The 21,201-nt window shown below is 44.9% G+C and overlaps 1 protein-coding gene across 1 annotated transcript in view; it reads left to right on the forward strand.

Moving 5' to 3' along the window:
* Positions 1–21,201, forward strand: part of BMPER (BMP binding endothelial regulator) — a 253,019-nt gene that overhangs the window by 174,336 nt on the left and 57,482 nt on the right. Inside the window, 2 exon segments of the mRNA XM_081244842.1 lie at positions 2,250–2,530; positions 2,532–2,587. Coding sequence (XP_081100968.1) covers positions 2,250–2,530; positions 2,532–2,587 — 337 coding nt within the window.

Below are 21,201 nucleotides of genomic sequence, written 5' to 3' on the forward strand. Positions count from 1 at the left end.
GCCACCAGGGAAGCCCTAGACATCGTTTTATACAATAGTTGTGGTTTGTCAGAATTGACCCCATCTTTGAGATCCACATAGGAGATTAGTCCAGTGTGGGGACAGACTAGCAGTGTGTCCCTTGCTCTGATCACCATGTCCCATCACTGTCTTCTCTTCACCCAATTATTCCCGAAAGCCCAAGAGACACTTTCTTATGACCTTCTTTCCTGCTTCTTACCCAGTTCTATTTAATTGCTTTTTGGAACCGAGCTTCTTCCCCTGATGAAGAATCTTCTCTACCATTTGCCTTGGACTGAGAATGCTTCCATTCCTTTCATTTACCATACAGTGATTTCCATATGAGTCTTTCTGTTTATTTCTTGAGAAATCCAGTTTTAGACCACTGGTTTATTCTACCAATAACTTTCCCTAAAGCGGATCTGTAACTCTTGCTTGTGGCAGTTGTGTGTCCTACTCACAGGAATGCTGTTTGGCCAGGCTTCTCTCCCTTTGGACCACGTCCAAGAGAATATTGGCTTTAGAATATTGGCTTAGGGAATATTAGTGTTAGCATTTTACTTCTGAGTGTTTCTTGCTGATCTTATATCACTCTGACATTGCCTTATGCCAATTTTATATTCAGACAAGATCCATTCCATCCCTCCGCACCCCTTTCTCCTTTTTCATCACCACCTTGTCTCCCCAGCTTCTGAGTATCTTCTGAACACTTGCTCATCAGGCTAGTATTGATCCTTCAGGAGCAAAGGTAAAGTCTTCTAAAAAGAGTCATGTTGATCTTTCCGGAGGCTCAGAACAGACTAAATCAAAGACTAGGTTTTGTCAGAAATCCAAGAGGGTAAGACTGAAAACACATAGCGGGGACACTTTCTATTTTTCTGTTAAAACAGAGCTTTCTTTGTGGGCTGTCCCTCTTAGGAGACAGTGACACTGAGTAAGGAAGAATCCTAGGGCAGAAATGCACCTCAACCTATTGTAGAGGTTCTCTTGGTGTTCATCCACCAAACTGGTACCTAGTTCACCATTCACTATGGGGCTCAGGCCCTACCAGGACATTACCAGGAGAGCAGTAAGAGAAACTTTCCAACGCACACCTGAGACATAAAGAAAATGATAAGACCAGAGTTATCATTTGCTCTGGGTTGAGCCTCAAAAGACTTTTCACGAAACCCTCCTCTTTGTCTTATGGACAGTGTCTTCACATACAATATCAGGATGGCTATGAGAACATTCCTTCTTGACCTTCTGGTCAGACTGATCTGTGATGTGTGACAGTGGAACCTGGCTGTCTGACATGTGACAGAAATCCCACTATTCAGTGGGGTCATTGGCTGGAGTAAATCCTAGAAGCTTTGGGCTAGCAGGTCTGGAAAAATATGAATGTTCTCAGAAATATTCTCCAATTGTTTAGATGGTCAGTTCAGCAAACCAAGAGGAGATTACATTCTTTACGTTGTGGAGTGAAGATTGTTTCCTTGGTGAACAAGACAGTACTGTCCTGCTGATTCTATCCAGCACATGAGTAACTTTGGCCTGTGGGCTGGTAGCCTCCAATGCCTAGTCAAATTTTGAAGCTTATGATCAGCCCAGGCATGGAGGCCCCAACCTAGGGCTTATAACATCTCAACCCTAGGAAGCATGGATTGAACAGCTGTGCATGTCTCACAGATGACTGTAAAGTAATGAAGGGGCAAACATTTTCATTTGTAGGAGTGTTGTCCTTTGAAGAGAATGTATTCAGAAGCTTTATATTTATTACTTTAATCCTTCCACTATAGCAAATAATTTGGAAATTTTCACTTGGCACTTAGCATAATCATATGGGGGGGTTATTGGATGAAGAAAGATGATATTAAAAAACTATCATCTTTGTTGTCTTTCCATTTCTGCATTGTAGTAGTCGTTGGATAAATGAAAACATGATTTGGACCAAGACAATTACTCTAGAAAAGGGCAAAAATATAAACCCTAGAGTAACATGGTCAATAAAGAGTCATCTACAAGTCAAATTAGGGTACATAAGATATCATTATAAGGGCAAACTTTATACATTTAAAAACTTCTAAGCCCCAATAATTGATTCATGTTATATCACACAGTGTTTGATGTGGCGAAATTAAAAGGTAATCAAGAATTTGGTGAGATCCTTAGTGTTCCTTGTTAGACGATAGTCATATGTACTATGTAAGAATCTATACAGTGGGGAACTTTTGGTGGATTCAAGAGTGGTTGATCCTCTTTTCCTCTAGGTTTGGAAATCTCGTGGGATGGAGACAGTTTTGTAGAAGTCATGGCTGCACCCCATCTCAAGGGCAAACTCTGTGGTCTTTGTGGCAACTACAATGGACATAAGCGTGATGACTTAATTGGTGGAGATGGAAACTTCAAGTTTGATGTGGATGACTTTGCCGAGTCCTGGAGGGTAGAGTCCAATGAGTTCTGCAACAGACCCCAGAGAAAACCAGTGCCTGAACTGTGTCAAGGGACAGTGAAGGTAAAGCTTCGAGCCCATCGGGAATGCCAGAAACTCAAAATCCTGGGAGTTTCAGACATGCCACTCAACTGTAGACTATGCTACTTTCTACCGGTAAGTACAGTGCTTTGGGGAATAGGCTTGGGTTACAGACCAAGGGTAGACTTGACCATGGAACAGAGGGTATCAAATCCCTTGGTGTACAAAACAAGGGCCCCCAAAGTGCAGTGTAAACACCTCTGCTTCTTTCTTCTCTTGAGACTGATCTCATCTTGACTCAGCCCCACATTATGTCCCAAATTAGGAAATTGGAAGGGCATATTTCAGAGCTATCTCCTTTAAGTGATTCTGTTTTTGTGTCTGCAGTTTCACTGGAAAGCTAGTGACACGCTAGGATTTTTCCAGGTGTAGCTTGACTCTTAAGATTGAAGAGTGCTTCCCAAAATCTGGCCTAAAATGCAGTGGTATAGGGCAGAGGTAGGAATCTCAAATCACTCTGGCTGCCTTTGGGTATTTGAGTGAGCTTGGGTATTCTAGGTCTGAGGAAGAGTTCATCAGGTCTTTCTCATCGTCTTGCCCAGAACACATCTGCACATGGAAAACAAGGTGGTGAAGTGAGGATTCCTTGGACTTTAGCCAACTATGAGACTTTGTGTCCAGAGTCAGAGGAGAGTAGAAACAGGGCTTGAGGATGGAGGAAGGAAAGACTCTCATTAAGACCATGGATTCCATTTGTATTAAGCAAACCATTTTAATCATTGTATTAAACGAACATACTATTCATTGAAGTTACCTGTTTTGTGAATATAAAGGCAACACCTACTTTACATAAAATTAGCCATTATAACGTGCTAAAGATTTTAAAAATTCCCTATTTCATAACCCTGAGCTAAACATTGCTCTCAGTTCGGCAAACATGTCTATACATTTCTGTATGCAAACTTGTATGTATAGGGCAACATTTATATTATGTATCGATGATATATGGAAAAGAAAAAGACCGTGGGTTCCATAAACTTTTCTAATTCTGATTAACCTCCTTCCATACAAAGCAACTGGTTACAAAGGAGAACTGGCTTTGACTTCTGTGCTACAAGCTTGCGTTTGTGAGTTGATGAGTTTGGCCTGGTTGTACTTCCATTTACTACACAATTCCATGAGGTTCAAGAGCTAAGACTGTATATAACTTTAACCACCGTGGATGTGGGAGGAAACATGAGATGAACACAGTCCAAAAAGGCCTTGTTTAAGTGATTTGCCTTGCCTCTTAAAATGAGAAAGCTCCTGTGGTCTGAAGCCACAGAGAAGTTATTTTTTACCCTTTAACTGCCACCAGTTTATTTCTCCTAGTTCTCGTTAAATGTGATCTTTTTTTATTATTTGATCTTTGGATATAAAAGATAAAGTTCTATAAAGTCAGCTCAAAGTAGGGTGGAAAAAGGACTGTCCCTGTCATCACAAATCCCTGAACATGGCTGCATCTGCCAAACCATTTGGCTCCAACTCATGTGTTTAGTTCCTTCAAGGCATTTTCCGGTTGTAATTTGAATTCACTGGGTTCCCTTCTTTCTCTTCCCTGTACCACCCCCTAGATTGACCTCACCCTTGTCTACTGAAATCAAAAGATCTTAATGCACTCTGGAGTGAATTAAGCACCTGGACAGACAAACCAGGCTTCATTTGGAATCTAAATACCCATCACTTGAAAGTCTGATGGGAAGCAATAGAGCACAGCAATTAAGAAATTTGTGGTCTCCCAGAGCTAAAAATCCAGTCCGGCTTTACAACCTTGAACGGTTATTTAAGCTCGCTAGACCTTAGTTTGCTTATCTGGGAAGTGGGGATAATAATGAGCCTTCCTTGAAGAGCTGTCTTCAGATTCAGTGAGACTGTGAACATAGATGCATGTGCTCAACCCAGTGCCCCCGAGCAATGTGCTCCATAACTGTTGGCTGCTATTGTAGCTTCTACCATTAATTAAATGATTAACAAGGGTAAGCCTTCTTTTGGAAGCTCCCCTACCCCAGTTGTGGATTTGAATTGGACCCTTCTCTGTCTGAAATAGAATAGAAAGGCTGTACTTCTCCCAGGACCCTAGCAGCCTACACCTTTGGTTTTCATCCCATTTCAAAGGAACGTGTTGAAAGCAAAAATTGGAGAGCAGGCCTGCAGAGATTCTTCCCTTTTTGCAAGTTTCGATTTCTTTGCTCTTTGGTGATTTATTTTGTATTATGATCCCTGGACTGCTAGCAGGAATATGATGAGCACCTTGGCAGAAGTCGTGAGAAACGACTTTGACATGAACAGAGAGAACCGAAATTGTTAGGTGGCCAGACAGATGCTAACCTTCTGCTGTTGAAAGTTGCTACAGCGGCGCAGTTGGGGGGCGGCGGGGGAGTCACTGTGTAAGGGGCTGGATGCCCGAGTTTGGGGAGCTTATGAGAAGGCTCTTGGGATCTTTGTGCACTGAGGTTTGGAGGATGGAGTATGGTGGGAGGTGAGCTTGTGTTCTGCTGTGTGCGATGCAGGGACAGAGCACCCTTCCAGGCCAGCCGCTCCCTGGAAGAGGCAGGGGAGCCCAGGAGGGCAGAGCTGGACAGTCCTGACTGTCACGCACCTTGCTGATAATCTCATTCCCCAACCGAGAGGTTCACCTTCATGCACTTTCAAGTGAGGGTGGCCAGTATTGGGTAGATCCTGGATTTCTTTCTTTCCTCCAAGCACGGATGTGGCAGGAGAGAGAAAAGAAACAAGGTCAACGTGGAAAGGGAGTTCTGTTCTCAGGGGATCTCCAGCAAGGGACAAACCTTAGGGAGCCTTTAGGAAGCAACGGACAGAGAATGCATCGGGCGATGCCAAGCCGGACGTAACCTCAACCCCGCCACTTTCTAGCTGTGTGGCCCTGGTAGCTTGCTGGGTTTCAGATTCTTTGCCTTTAGAATAGGTACGACAGCGACTACCTGGTGGGATTGCTACTCCAAGGACTGAGGTCAACGGGTGGTGCCACGTTGGCCCGTGATAGACAGGCCATCCTGGCACGGTGTACTGTTGTCCTGTGTCCCTTCCTCTCTATGGAGAATCTGGCCCCCACCCATCCCTGGCCACTTACCTTTCTGATTGTCGAGATCTTCTCCTGTGCTCATCGTGGAGAACAGATTAGACAGAGTCTCACTGATGAATCTACGGAACGATTTATAAATGAACCGTTTCTCTTTCGTGACCTTGAATGAAATACAGTAAGTGAAGATTGCATTGCAAGCCTTTAAAAAAATTGTTCTTTTTGTCTTATAAGAATAATATATGTTCATTGTATGACAATTAAGTAACATTAAAAAGAATAAAGGAGAAAATAGCCATCACATCACGTTCCACACATGTAAAATTTTGCCTGTATATTTTATGTCATTGGCGGAATTTCTAAAATGATGCTTAAAACATAGTCATGACCTGTGTTTTAAGGGCTGTGATCTTTTTTATGACTCAGTATAGGACTAAAGGGATTTGCCTTGATATCATGGAAAGTCATATATATAAATTGTATATGAATTTGATTCCTTTCATTTTCCCCTTATCCTTCAAAGAAGTATCTTTACTTTCCTTTAGGACAAAGAATAAAGTTGCGTAATATACAAATGCCACCTTCCAAGTACCATTGTGTTTGTAACTTAGAAAAGGGAGAGGATAAAGGAGGTATTTCTCTCAGGAAATGTTACCCCTTTTGGGTTTCCTTAATCATATGAGAAGTTCCAGAGGGAAAATTCTATTATAAATATGAGATAGCTCTTCTTATAAGATCAAAGTAATTTCTAATTTCTCTGAATTAGAGTTTACTTTTGAGATGTCTAGGACTTAGAACTCTTATTTTATTTTGGTCTTTTACCCAGTTCAGAATTTTTAATAGTAGACTGTCCATTGTCTAAAAACTTGAAAAAACTTTGTAAATGAATAAGAAATGACTACATATTAGCTAAGACTTTCTTTTTCTCTTTTGGGAAACTTTAAGATTTGCTCATTTTTTCTTCACACATCAGTTCTACCCATCATGACCTCATTTGCTATAAAAATTAAAGGCTTTGTGATCAGCATATTGGCTTCATTAACTCATTGAATATGTTTGGATGCAAAATAATTTAATTATGAATCACATAAATATTTTAACTGGCTATGTTGATAATGTGTCTTAAGTCCTAGAGTTGCTAATTGACTTGTCCTCAAATTAGATAATCCCCTTTGCAAATCTGCATTGGCCGCTGCTGGTGTGTCACGGAGACATTCTGGTAGCAAGGGAGGTAGTTAGTATACCGTGGAAACATGAATGTGAAATCATTTCAATTATACTTGGATTCACACATAGGCCTCCCTGAGGAGGAGATGTTGTCTTTGGGTCTCTTTTCTCATTTCTTTGTTTTCACCTCCCTCCCCCAGCCTCATGCTGCCTTCTGCATCTGTGTCTTGGCTGCCAACTGGGAAATCCAGGAGGAATAAGCAGCCCCCCACCCCATAGGCTCCCTGGCGGTCCTCAGCAGCCAGTATCGAATCCACTCCCCACCTTGAATTCGGGCAGGCTGACGAGACCAGTCTTGGCAGCCCCCAGGGGCCACAAGGAAGCCAGGAGATGGGCTGAGCTATGTGGGTCACACTGGGGAGAGAGAAGACCACCTATACCTTGGGCTGGTGTATGAAACACTAGCAAACTCAGACCTGAATCTTGGATGAAGTAGTTGCAAGTGAGTGTAACCTGCTAGCAAAGCGGGCCTCTCCAGTCAAGGCAGTCCCACATTTCAGAAAAGCCAGGAAGATTAATGTGAACTGCAGCAAAGCCCAGGCCTTTACAGACCACCGTCGTCTCAGGACTGTTTTCCTCTCCCCACTCCCCTTCATGCAGTATAATTCACCGGAGCAAAAACTCTGTTCACTTGTTCGGTTTGGGTAAGTGTCTGGGGATTCCCAGTCTAGGAAATGTTCTTTTCTTTCCATGCAGTGTTTTTTACAGCTGTAAGGAATTGAAGGAAGGCCAGGGGATTCACAGATGTGTCCTTCCCGCTGAGGTCCTGGGAGGTAGGTGGTGGGAGGCTGTGCAGGAGAACGCTGGAACTCCGACAGCACAACGGTGTCAGAGGTGCTGGCGCCTGGGGACTGCCAGTGGCTTCCTTCCAAGGGAAGATCACAGCCTTTGTGGATGACCCACTTTGTGTTTTCCTATAAAGGAAACTCATCATTTATTATAAGGCAAGAGGAGAGATGCAGGCAAGGGTACAGACTTTATGTGTGTGTGTGTGTCTGTTTGTAGGAGAAAATCATATAAAGCTAACTGCTGTTCTATAATTAAAATCAAGCCAATCTTCCCTTGCTTCAAAGGAGAACGTGCTTGGAACATTTCTGTTTACAGCTTTTAATGATTTGCCTCAAATTGCCATTAGAACTAGGGTCCTAAATCAAATGAGATGTTCATTTTAAAGTGTGATGTTCTAAACCTGCCTTTTTATTTTTCCTTTGGCAAACTTAGCTTTTAGGATGAGCAGCCACTCTGAATATGTAATAAAGGTGACACCAGGTGGCAGTAGACACCTCAGTTGTACCACCGATCAGACTTCATCCCTTACGAGTCCAACCTTAAAGTTCAAAATGTTGTCCCTACTCAGTAGCTCTCTCTCTCTCTTTTAACTTATGCCCTAGGCTACTCCTTCACTGTATCTAAATACACAATGCACATTTCTGCCTCTGGGTCCATGTCTTTCCTCTGCCTGAGATGCCTTCATTTTCTACATTGATTTAAGCTGAAGGCACAGCTCAGGTTTCATCCCAGGCCTCTGTAAATGTTTGTTCTTTGGTTTCTTAGAGATGCTGACTGTGTTTGTCCTTACTTAGTGCATATACTGTATTGCACTGCTGTTGTCCCTCGCCCGCATTGGATTTTAGGTTCACTCGGGAATGGGAAATGTCTTTTCTACCCTTTTGTATTTCACCCAGCATCACCCCTGGAAGGTCTGCTTTGGGCAAAGGTTTCTTAGCTCCCTTCTTAGCCTTTCTGTCATCTTCATCCTCTCTGATCACCTTGTGACTTCTGCCCCCAATGCCAAGTCCATCTTAGATCTTTATCCCCATGCTCGTTATACACTTAAAGTCAGAGTGTGCACACATTGCTGTCCTTTCAGGGCATAGACTAGTCAGAGCAAGCAGAGCCTCTGGTCCACCTTTGATGCTGCAAGAGCTATCCTTATGCATGAGTCTACTACTCTGGCTGCCAGGGGCAGGCCTCTGAATCTCAGAATCCACCTCTGCCTGTTAGCAGTTCTCTTGTAAGCCACTTGGACCTCCTGGATCCTCTTCTATACCCTCTATCTATAGATGGCTAGTGTTTGGCCTTGCCGTATTTTGTGTGTGGTATTTGGATCTACAGATATTTCTGCATTGGCCTCTTCCATCATCCTGTCCCATGGAGTCATGGACTGGCACTGACTCTTCCTGGTCACAATGTGTGACACTGTTCATGGGGTATTTCCCCTCAGGGAAGTTCACCTGAGCTTTTGGTGTCCAGAGTTTTTATTGGGACTGGATCACCTGCTGCCTGCTGCCTGCATGGCTGACCTTCTGTAGCCCCTCCCAGAGGTCATGCTAATGCCTTTAGTCTCCAGCTCCTCTGGAGGTTGGAGCTGTTAATCAGGTGGCCCAAAGCCCCCATCATAAAGCACACTGTTAGAGTGTCTCCTGGCCAAAGCACCCAGGCAAAAAAGGACAATCCTGTCAAGCAGTGCATTCCAGGGGCCTAGAGATCACTCCCCAGGGGCTAAAGGCCAAGGCCAGACTCTCTTTGGGCCAGCTTAATTCTTTACTACACAGCCTGCCTGGCTCAAGGTTAAATGTAATTTCAGTTTGATTTTAATTTTAGCTTTGAGTTTATTTTCAGAATAAACTTCCTGGAATCCTGCAGTGTTTCTCCTCAGAAAATTATATTTTGGATTGTAATTAGATGGGGCTTTTGAACACAGATTTGAATGAGTGTCACTGTAGCAGGTAAAACACTAATTATTTTGTAGCATCTCTCTTGGCTGCTTAGGGGACTTAGATTACTCCTTAGTAAGCAGGAGACTGTCTGGTGTAGCTTTATTATATTTTCGTTATCGATGGGTATAAAGCCCTTTCTATCCATGAGAGTGACAGGGGTGGTGACTGACATGAGGAATGTTTTCCTCATGTCATTGTTGAGCTAACTGGGACACTGAGAGGTGAGGGGACTCATTCCAAGCCCCCCGTGGAGCCTGAGCAGCCAGCCTGACAGGACACCTGGTCTCGGGTGTTTGTCAGAGAACTTGGCAAGAGCTGCTAGGGCTGCTCTCAGAGTCCACCACTGTCCACTCAGGTTTTTAAATATCCTGCTTTTGCCATGAGCTTTTGGAGGAGGATTTCATTAATTACTTAATTCACTCCTTTTACAACTTTTGAGTGTGCACCTGCTGTGTGCCAGGTACTGCTGTAGGTGTGGAGATCTGGGACTGAACAAGAGAGACAAAAGTTCTTCCTTCAGACAGCTCACAGTCTAGTGTGGACAGATGGCGATAAATAAGAAACAAGGTCATTGCCAATTGTGAGAAGAGGAATGGGGGAAGTAGTGTGATATGATACGGTGGGCTGGGGGTGGCCAACTTGGAATAAGGTAGACAGGAAGAGCTTTCTGGAGGTGTGCTTCTTTGAGTGGAGCCCACCGTGTGTGGGAAGGACGGGGGTGGGGAGGTCTGTCATGGGCGGGGGAAGGGCAGGCCTCTATGCTGGGAAGGGTGTGGCCTGTTTGCAGGCCAGAGAGGAGGCTGCCAGTACTGGTGCCTTTAGAAAGTGCTGGGTATGCTACCAATCACTGCATGAGCTTGGAAGCAAATTCTTCCCCTGTCAAGGTTCAGATGAGATCGTGGCCCCAATCAATACCTTGAGTGCAATCTTGTGAGACCCTCAGCAGAGTCCATGCCTGGACTCCTGATCCATAGAAACGGAGCTAATAACTGCGTTGCGTTTATTGTTTAAATTTATTGTTAAGCCTTTCCTGTTTTCCTCATTCACTAAGTTTCATTTTATTTCATTCTGCATGTAGTTTTGTAAACTGGTGTAAATCCTTTCTGGAACAAGTTGAGGAATAAGCGACAGTGGCCACGGGTAAAGGATCTAACACCTCCGAACTTCTATTTTTTGCGTGCAATAGAGATGATATCATCACCAACAGATTGGTCATAAGGCTGAATGAGGTTTCCCTTGTAACGCCCAGGTGGAAACACCAAGGAATCTACTTCCCTTGGCCACATCACCAGTGTGGTCTAGTGGCATTCCGCCTTGAGCCCTGTGGTTTCAGGTTGTTCCATAGAAAATTAAGGTACGCAGTTGGGTGCCAGAATGCCTCAGAACCGAGAAAACCTGGGGATGGGTGTCCTCAGAGATGGCCGTGTGTGGGCTGGCTTCCGTCAGGCCACAGACAGATTGGTTGAATCTTTGATGTGCTGTGAGTACAGCCCTGTGACTCAGTGAGGCAACAGGGACAGGAGCAGCGTCTTGTGAAATCAGCCGGCATCCTGGCAGCATCATGGCCTTCTCAGAGGTGGCTCACTGGCCCCTGTGCTATGCTGGGAGCTCAGGGTTGTACTGTGCTGGACGGCCATCCAGGACTTTTTGACTATCAATCAAGCTGGCAAAAATTAAAATTGATGGAGAGTGTGCAAATATGAAATAGGAGGGAGGCTTTTGTGATCCTGGATCGTCCTACACATGGAAATCTTATAGTCAATCTCAATTTTCTTCTGACCTGGCAAGGGAAAGGAGCAGTAGGCTTGTACACACAGGCTTTCACAGGGGCCGGTGTTTCAACTACAGACCAAATATTCAGAAGTGTGTACGTGTTTAAAAAAAAAAAAAGACTGGGGCTTCCCTGGTGGCGCAGTGGTTGGGAGTCTGCCTGCCGATGCAGGGGACGCGGGTTCGTGCCCTGGTCCGGGAAGATCCCATATGCCGCGGAGCGGCTGGGCCCGTGAGCCATGGCCACTGAGCCTGCACGTCCGGAGCCTGTGCTCCGCAATGCGAGAGGCCACAACAGTGAGAGGCCTGCGTACCACAAAAAAAAAAAAAAAAAAAGAAAAAGAAAAAAAAGACTGGATGTAGGGGCAGTTTTTTGTTAAGGAAGAAGATGCTGAATTACTATTTTTTTTATATCCATGGGTCTCTTTTCTAGGCTAATAGTCAATTATTCATGTCTAGGAATCAATGAAATCAATCAATAATAAACTAAAACAGGTATATATTACCTATTGTAAAAAAACACACACAGATTATTTTGTAGTCAGGATTCATTGATTAAATAATTCACCAGGCGCTGTTCAAGGTGCTGGAGGTATGGCAGTGGTTAAGATAAATGAGTCCTCTGGCTCACAGAGCTTGCAGTATAGGCTAGTGGGTGAGAAAGACAAGTAAACAGGAATGTAGATAGGGAGGGATGCAGTTTTGATAGAGGATATACAGGATGCTATGGAAACCTGCCAGGGGGGGTGGCTTCCTGGAGACAGTGACTTCCTAAGCTGAAACCAGAAGCATATGTAGGGTTTAGCTGCACAAAAAGGAGTAGGGGTTTGGGGAAGAGAACAAAGGGAAAGATCCCAGCCACGGAAGACTGCATGTTCAAAGCCGTGGAAGTCAGCAAGAGCCTGGCACAGGCAGCTAACAGATAGATGTTGCATGGGGCAGTGTCATAAACTAGGGGGGTGTGGAAGATAGGTCAGGAGGCAAAGGCCACAGCCAGATCATTAGAGTTTATGCCCCAGCATCCATCAGACACGAAGGGGGCGCACTAGAGTGTCTTTCAACCATTACCTGGGAGCAGGTCATACTGTGCATTGGTTCAGTAAAGCTGAAGACTTTTCATTTATTCCTCATTCGTTTATTTCTTAGTTTCTATACACCTACCATGTATTCTGTGCCTTAGGTCGTGGTTCTCAAACTTCAGCAGGGATCAGAATCATTTAGAGAGCTGATTCAGTGGGTCTAGAGCAGGGGCTGAGAATGTGCACTTTTAACAAGTTCCCAAGGGGTGCTGGGACTCAGGGACCACACCTGGAGAACCTCAGCACGAGGTACAGGAATTAGAAGAACTGCTTCCAGCTGTTTGTGGGTCCCCAAGGGGATGCAGTTCTCTGAGACTTGGTCTACTCCAAGACCTTTTTATGGCTAATGGGACTTATCTTTCTTTGTCCTGTACAGTCAACCTCCAAACATTAGAGATGAGAACACAGAGTGGGTCCATGGGTAAGGGGTTAGGAGCTAAGCACATGCCCACCTAAAGTGGTCATTGGAGCTCAGTGGCATTTTCTTGGTGTGTTGTTTAAAGTACAGGCACCAAATGGAATACTGCTCAGCCATAAAAAAGAATGAACTTTTGCCATTTGCAGCAATATGGATGGACTTGGAAGGTATTATGCTAAGTAAAATAAACCAGACAGAGAAAGACAAATACTGTATGATATCACTTATCTGTGGAATCTAAAAAAATAAAACAAACTGGTGAATATAACAAAAAAGAAATAGACTCACAGATATAGAGAACAAACTAGTGGTTACCAGTGGGAAGAGGGAAGGGGGGAGGGGCAATATAGGGGATTAAGAGATACAAACTATTAGGACTAAAGTAAGCTGCAAGGATATATTGTGCAACAGAGGGAATATAGCCAGTACTTTATAATAACCATAAGTGGAGTATAACCTTTAAAAACTGTGAATCACTACACAGTGCACCTGCAACTTAAATAAGATTGCGCATCAACTATACTTCAATTTTAAAAATGGAAAAAAAAGAAAGTAGGCACCAAAGTAAACCTTTTAATGTCTTGTTTTGTAAGCAAAAAAGCCCTGGTCTTACTGCTTCCTTATTCGTAAGGCCAGGCCCAGCAGAAGTGTTGAACTTGTTTGACTGGGCCATTTGTGAGCCAGAATTAGAATCCAGAGTCGGAGTTCTCCTGGCCACTGAAATACTTTTCACAGTGAGCTGGGAACCGCCGCGGTCACTTTGAGATGAATGACCCGGGGCCCAGCAAGTGCCCTCCCTGAAGAGAAAGCTGGACACCGTGCAGCTCTGTTGATGAACCAGCCTGGAGCTGGTGTTCTGTGCAGACGCAGAGCTGCCCAAATCTTCCCCTCCCCCAGCACGCAGGACAGACAAGCCCGGAGCTGGGGGCCCGGCTGGTGAGCCCAGAATGGCCAACAGGATGTATCTGTAAAAAAGTCTGCTTCCTTTCTGCCGGCTTCAGGCTTTTAAAGAACCTGGTCAGCGGGCACAGAGAGTAGAGAAATAAATGCTTTACAAGGAAATCTGGTGACGATACTGGAATTAATAATTCTTTTAACATGAAAGAGCTGTTCTCTGTGATCTTTACTGTCTTACCTAGTGCTGGGAGTTTAAACAGATGAGAGGATGAGCTAGCTGGTTTCTTCGTTGTATCCCAAGCAAATGGCCCATGTGTGAGCACGAAGGTAGGATGCATTTGAGCTCCTCAAAGAATATGGGCCAGAAGACCTTTCAGAACCCCTGAAAGCTTTTCCATATGAAAAGGAAACCAGGAAATTGGAATCTTCATTTTGTCTTTGCGATCAAAGCCAGGGAGGAAAGATATTAAGCAGATACTGACCTGTAGTTTTGTGGCCACTGTTAGGATTTATTGACTGAATAGCAAATAAGGACTGCAGGAAAGCTGAGGTTGGTATTTACTTGAGGGGAAGAAAAGATTTGGAGTCAGAGGTTGACTGAAAACAGAGGCCTGCATTACTAAGGAAATAAGTACATGGGCTTCAGTAATAGGAGGTAACGACAACCATGTTAACAGCATTGATTGACACTCATTATGTGCCTGAAACTCAGGGAAGCCTAACAATATTTTACAGTGTTAGTAATAAGGGGAATGCCATGCGAAGAGGAGGAGTGACAGCTTACGTGTTTGCATGCTGTGTGCCAAGTGACCGCCAAGGGCTTTCCCTGCATATAGTGTTGCATTTGTGTGCATGAGGAACACGAGCTTAAAGGAGGTAAGAATATCACCCAAGGTCACCAGGCAAGAAGGAGGCAGAGGGCTTCCCTGGTGGCTCAGTGGTTGAGAGTCCGCCTGCCAGTGCAGGGGACATGGGTTCGTGCCCCGGTCCGGGAAGATCCCACATGCCGCAGAGCTGCTGGGCCCGTGAGCCATGGCCGCTGAGCCTGCACGTCCGGAGCCTGTGCTCTGCAAACGGGAGAGGCCACAACAGTGAGAGGCCCGCGTACCGGAAAAAAAAAAAAAAAAAAAAAGGAGGCAGAGCCAGGATTTGAGACCAAATCTGTTTGACCCAGAGACTGTATTTTTGACCATTACCACCGTGATCTGGTATTAGCTCCTCCTAACCCATTCCTGACCCCAAATTGTCTCCATTTTCTTTTTTTTTAATTTAATTTTTAGTATTATTTTATTTTATTTTCTGGCTGCATTGGGTCTTCGTTGCTGTGTGCGGGCTTTCTCTAGTTGTGGCGAGCGGGGGCTACTCTTCGTTGCAGTGCACGGGCTTCTCATTGTGGTGACTTCTCTTGTTGTGGAGCACGGGCTCTAGGCACGCGGGCTTCAGTAGTTGCAGCATGCAGCCTCAGTAGTTGTGGCATGCAGGCCCTAGGGCATGTGGGCTTCAGTGGTTGTGGCTCACAGGCTCAGTAGTTGTGGTGCACGGGCTCTAGAGTGCAGGCTCAGTAGTTGTGGCACACAGGCTTAGTTGCTCTGTGGCATGTGGGATCTTCCCGGCCCAGGGCTTGAACCCGCATCCCCTGCATTGGAAGGTGGATTCTTAACCACTGCACCACTAGGGAAGTCCTTGTCTCCATTTTCTGAACTGAGCTAACACTCAGTTTTTTGCGAATGTTTCAGATACTACATTTTTTTCATTTTGAAGGATTTTTTTTTTCTTTTAAAAGATTTTCTTTTCTCTTGAGCAAAATTGTCTGTTCAGGTTTTGGAAGTATTATGCTGGCTGAATTTTAAATAGAGCGATTTCATCCTACTGGTCTTTTAAAGAGAAATGTTTGAATTTCAAAATAGTGGCCATTTTCTACTCAAATTTTTTTCTGGTCCACAGTAATAATTCTAGAGATAAGAATGCCTGACTCTTCTGTGAAAGGCTGAGTTCATTATGGAACTGAGATCCTAGATTCTAATGCTGTGTGCCTATAAAGTATTTCCTTGTTTTTCATCTTCTTTTCCTTCTTTTTGCTTTTAATGACTGTTTAGAAACAGTTTCTAAAGAAAGAAACATTCTTATTTCACATCTTGCTTGAGATGTTTTGATTGGTGTGATACTAGTAACTCAGTGATGCTTGATGTTTGGGAGGTCACAGTCCTTTTTGAGGTTCTGATGAAAGCTAAGGGTCTCTTTTCCAGAAAAATGCATGCACGCTTGCACGTACAACAGGGAGTTCACCTAGGGATCAGTGGACCCTCGGTTAAGAAATCCTACCTCCTTCCTCCCTCCCTCTCTACCTTCAACTCTTCAATATTTTTTGAGCCTTGTTAAATGTCAGGCACTGTGCTGTGTGTTAGAATGACAGCGGTGAATGAAATAGACATGGCTCCTGTCTTCGTGGAGTTCATGGTCTAGTGAATAAGGAAGACAGTAAACGAGTATCCTTGCAACTAAACATGCTATGATGTCTGTACTTGAAGGAAAACTTCAGTGTATAAGGTCGTTTCATTGGCGGGTCAGACCCCATAGGTTTGCGTATAGGGGAAGGGGGAGGCAGATGGATTGGAGAAGGACGTCCCCTGAGGAAATGATCTTTGAGCTGAGATCAAAAGGATGGAGAGCAGTGAACCACGCTGAGAGACAGGAGGAGAGGGCCCCAGCCAGGGAGCGTTGTGCTGCATTCATGAACCTCTGAAATACTGATGCAGCCAGCCCCCTGAGCTCCCCATGTGCCTGTCCCAAGGAGCTCCGTACCCTTCCTGTGTTATACTCTCAACGTAGTGAAGTCCATTACCCAGAATCTCACCTGTCAGTGATTCATTCATGTTATGGGTCAAATCGTATTTCCCCTTAAGATCCATCTCTCTCATGGAGCTTTAAAGTGCGTTTTTCTTCATCCTTAAGGGATACCATACTACTGAGTCTCATATCTGAGGTAGTGGGTTATTTGGCTTGCCCTGATATGCTCGGAGTCAGGACCGTGTTCTTTTTCAGAATACATCTAGGCTGATGAAGACACACCTGCTACACACGTGGGTGCACACGCACAGGCACACATGCCCAGTTGTGTCCAAACGCCCCAGCGCGCATTGTATGACATACGTGTGTCACTACACCAGCGTGAATTCAGACTCTTGCTATTCAAAGCACCATCTTTGGACCAGCAGCATTAGGAGCTTGTTAGAAATGCAGGACCTCAGGCCCCACCCTACCCCTTCTGAAATCAGAACATGCAGGTTTGACAAGGTGCCCATGGGATTTGTGTACACATTGAAGTTTGAGCACTGCTGGTTTGATCTCTGCCATTTCCACTCTGGCCTGGTCCATGCTGTTGAAAAGTCTTGTCCAAATGCTTCCTTTTAAAGCTTGATAGCACATGGACGAGTATGTGTATATATATACACATATACATATGTATATAATTTTTTTTTTCAAAAAAGGGAGTTCAGGTAGCTGTGCTGTGGGACAGTTGTAATTTGACTCCAGTGTGTAACAGATGTAAGTACTCACAGGGGGCTGAGGGCACACCATCACACTTCTGCAAAAGGCGTTTTCACCTTTTCATGGGCTGCTCACCTGATAGTCACTGGCGTTGTTCTTCATTATTTACATCAGATGGAAAGTCTCTTAACAGAAATTTTTGAAGTGACTGATGAGGCAGAGATAGAGCAAGGCAGCTGTCCACCAATCAGTGAAATAGCTCCTATTTATGAGTTGTAAGGTCGTTTGTATTTGCTTCCTTCTTGGCCTTTAAAGGGCCTTGACAGGTGTTGGGCCATAAGACATTGTTGAAGGGTAGCCCCAGGCACCAGGTCTGCTCAGGCATTTGGTCTATTTAGCGACATCTTTCACTCCCTGAGGACCTGTTCCTCCCTGTTCTCTGATTCCCAGACTCTGTCCTGCGTTTCCTGATAATGGTGATTGATTCCCTGCCTTACTGGGCCATCTAATCACCTATTTTGTTCCATATTCTGCCCTTTTCCTTGATTTGAGCATCGTCCACAGCATTGGGTAAGAGGCCCTTCCCACACGAGTCTCAGGCATAGGGCACCCCTTGGGGGTAAGAGAATCCCCACTCCGGGAGAGTACAAGAACCCATGTACTAATGTGGTGATGTAACTTCTCTTTGCACTTTGATGGATTATCTGTTTCCTAAGTTTAGCTGTAACATGTGCTTTTGCTCACCTTGCATTCGTTAGATTTTTTTTTTTCAGTTGCATATAAAGAAAACCCCAATTAAGCTAGTTTAAATAGTAACATGTTTAATTTGTAAAAATGAGTATTGTTTGACTCATGTAGCTGAAAAGCTATGGGCACTTCATTCGTGGCTTGATCCAAGGTTTAAATGAGGCCCCCAGGGTTTGTGCTCTCTCCAGTTCCTGACACAGTTCTTCTGTGTTGAAGCACAGGCCTCTCCTCTCCAAATTCTTCAGACAAATCATGCAGACAGAGGTGAGTCTTTTGTCTCCAAAACCCAAGCAAATCTCATGCACCTCCTCGATTCTGATTGGCCCGTCTCTAAGTCAATCACTGTAACCAGGAAAATAAAATGAGTTGGTTCCTTTACATAAGTGGTTCTCAAACTTCTGCAGTCATGGCTCACCTGGAGGACCTGTCAAAACACAGATCACTGGCCCCATACCCAAGGTTTCTGATTTCAGCAGGTCTGAGGTGGGATCTGAGAATTTCTAGGAAGTTCCCAGGTGGTACTGATGCTGCTGGTCTGAGGACCAACTTTTAGAACCACTGTTTTAGACCAATCAAGGCCACATCACAGAGACAGAGTGGGAAAGAGGTGATCTCCCAACATAATTTTAGGTACTCTTTTACCTGAAGAGGGGAGAATGGATATTTTCATTTCTTCCATCTCTAGAGTACTTGCTGTGCTCCTGTGTAATCACAGCTCCTACCAGTATGTGGGAAAAACATCTCTATCAGGTACTTTCTTAGGCTCAGGGGATGCAGCTGTGATCAAGACAAAGTTTTTACTGTCCTGACCTGGAGGGGTGGTGAGGATGGTAAGAATAAGTAAATACAGGGCTTCCCTGGTGGTGCAGTGGTTGGGAGTCCGCCTGCCAATGCAGGGGACGCGGGTTCGTGCCCCAGTCCGGGAGGATCCCATGTGCCGCAGAGCGGCTGGGCCCGTGAGCCATGGCCACTGGGCCTGCGCGTCTGGAGCCTGTGCTCCGCGGCAGGAGAGGCCACAACAGTGAGAGGCCCGTGTACCGCAAAAAAAAAAAAAAAAAAAAGAATAAGTAAATACACATATTATATCTGATGCGATTTCATGTGCTGCAAAGAAAGACAGCAGGGAAGGAGATAGAGAACAATGCTGGGCTCTGGGGTCTGTTCACATAACATAGTCAGGGAAGAAGGCCCTTTGGATAAGGTATGATTTGAGCTGAGACCTGAAGGAAGAGAGGGAGTGAGGTCTGCTCAAATTAGAAAAAAATGCAAAGAACATGGGCCGCTTGAGAAATAACGAAAGGTCACTGTATCTGGGGCAGGAGGAACGAGGGGAAGAGGGAGGGAGAGTAGATCGAGAAACACAGGGCTCTGCAGGCTGAGGGAAGGGCCTTGGGTTTTACTGGGAGGAAGAAGAGAAACCTCCCTGAGACATGAACAGCACATCTGGGAACAGGGCTTTGAAATGTGCTAGAATAAGCATGGATATAAGAGGATGAACTGTGCCCTTAAATTCAGTTAAATTCCAACTACTGAAAATCCAGTGTGGGGCTCTAAGTGGACCTGGCATTTTTGCTCTCTACCCTAAATGTTTCCTGTAACCATGTGTTTTGAAACTCGGTATTCTACAGAGGAGGGGATACATTACCCCTCTGTCTTCTGGTCAGTGCCTCTTGATCCTCAGTCTGAGATTTTTTCTAGTTAAGTCTAACATTAAATTGTTTTCTTCCAAATTTAAAGTCTGAGTGATTCCCCTCGTATCCTATAAACTTGAAGTTCAGGTATTTCTCTTATTCCTCCTTGAGGCAGAGGGGAAAAGGGATTGCTATTGAATTTTACTTGGGAAAGCATTTTGGAAGCACATTGATTTTTGAAATAACTTCCCCTCCAAGAAAAGGAAGAAATGAAAAAGGAGGTCTGATTAAAATACAGGTGTAGGGCTTCCCTGGTGACGCAGTGGTTGAGAGTCCGCCTGCCACTGCAGGGGACACGGGTTCGTGCCCCGGTCCGGGAAGATCCCACATGCCGTGGAGCAGCTGGGCCCGTGAGCCATGGCCGCTGAACCTGCGCGTCTGGAGCCTGTGCTCCGCAATGGGAGAGGCCACAACAGTGAGAGGCCCGCGTACCACACACACACACAAAAAAATACAGGTGTAGCAGCAGGGGTAACATGTTCACAGGCCTGCAGGGCTGCTGGGAAGGGGAGGCCTCTTGGGACCTTCAAGAGAGTGAATCATGAGGTAACTCCAGCAATAAATACATATGCAGAGCACCAGTCTTGAGGGCAAGCTGGTCCAGGGGCCTCTAACCTCAGCCTGATGGCTGTGGTGCTGGGGCCAGCGGTGATACCTAGCACATCCCTCCAGTACCGAGAAGTGCTTAGTGACTGTCATTTATTCAATCAAGTGCACACTCCTGACTGGGTCTGTCAAGACTCTATCTGGCAATACTTTATGTTTTTTTGAGATTTGCTCATTTTTACCTACATTTTACTCCAGCCAATTCAGCAACCCCTGAGTGCACTTGGTACTTTCCCCCAAATGTGCCTTGTTTATGTTTGGTGTCATTTGCTGGGACTGTCCCTTCCTGCTTTTCTCTGTTCCAGCTCAGTTTAAGGACTATTTTGTTCTGACAGGCTTTCTCCAGTGAAAATGGATTGTTCCCCCCCATCTTTCTCTTTGTCTCTCGTGCTTTGGTTGTTCCCTTTTACGCACTAATTCCATTTGGCCTTGGATGTATTACCATTACTCCTCTTTCTATGTAGATAGCTTCCCTCAAGAGATAGAAGCTCTTGAAGGAAGAGGCCATTTGTCCTTCATGTTTATGTCCCTTCCCCACACATCCCAGCATATGCCAGAGGGAATCAGAGAAATGCTCAAGAAATGCACAGCGAGTTGCACTGAACCAATCCTCACTCCGGCTGAGTGATGGTGATTGTGGGACGTTTCAATCCTGGAACTTGTCAAGCAGTTTCCTATGTTTTCTGTTTTGTTTTTTGATTTTGTTTTTGCTATTTTTATATAATCTCTCTCTCTCTCTCTCTCTTTTTTCCTGTGGACACCTGGATTACACTTTCCTGAGCTCAGGATCACTTTATCTTTTTTTCTAGAAATTTCTAGAACCACCTGTGAGGAAGAGAAATGCAATTCAATCTAAGCAAACAGTCTGCCTTTTGGGTTGAAATATGAGTGTGTAGTGGTGGTTGCGAAGGCCAGCAATGGGCTCAGACACTCTGCTCGTAGGCATGGCCTCTTGGCCTCCTGTGGCAAACTTGTCTTCCCTCTGTTGGCCCGCTGCCAGGGTGGGAGAAGAGACGTGAGATGTCA

This window comes from Mesoplodon bidens (assembly GCF_964165515.1).
Source record: "Mesoplodon bidens genome assembly, chromosome: 9".
Taxonomy (NCBI): Eukaryota; Metazoa; Chordata; class Mammalia; order Artiodactyla; family Ziphiidae; genus Mesoplodon; species Mesoplodon bidens.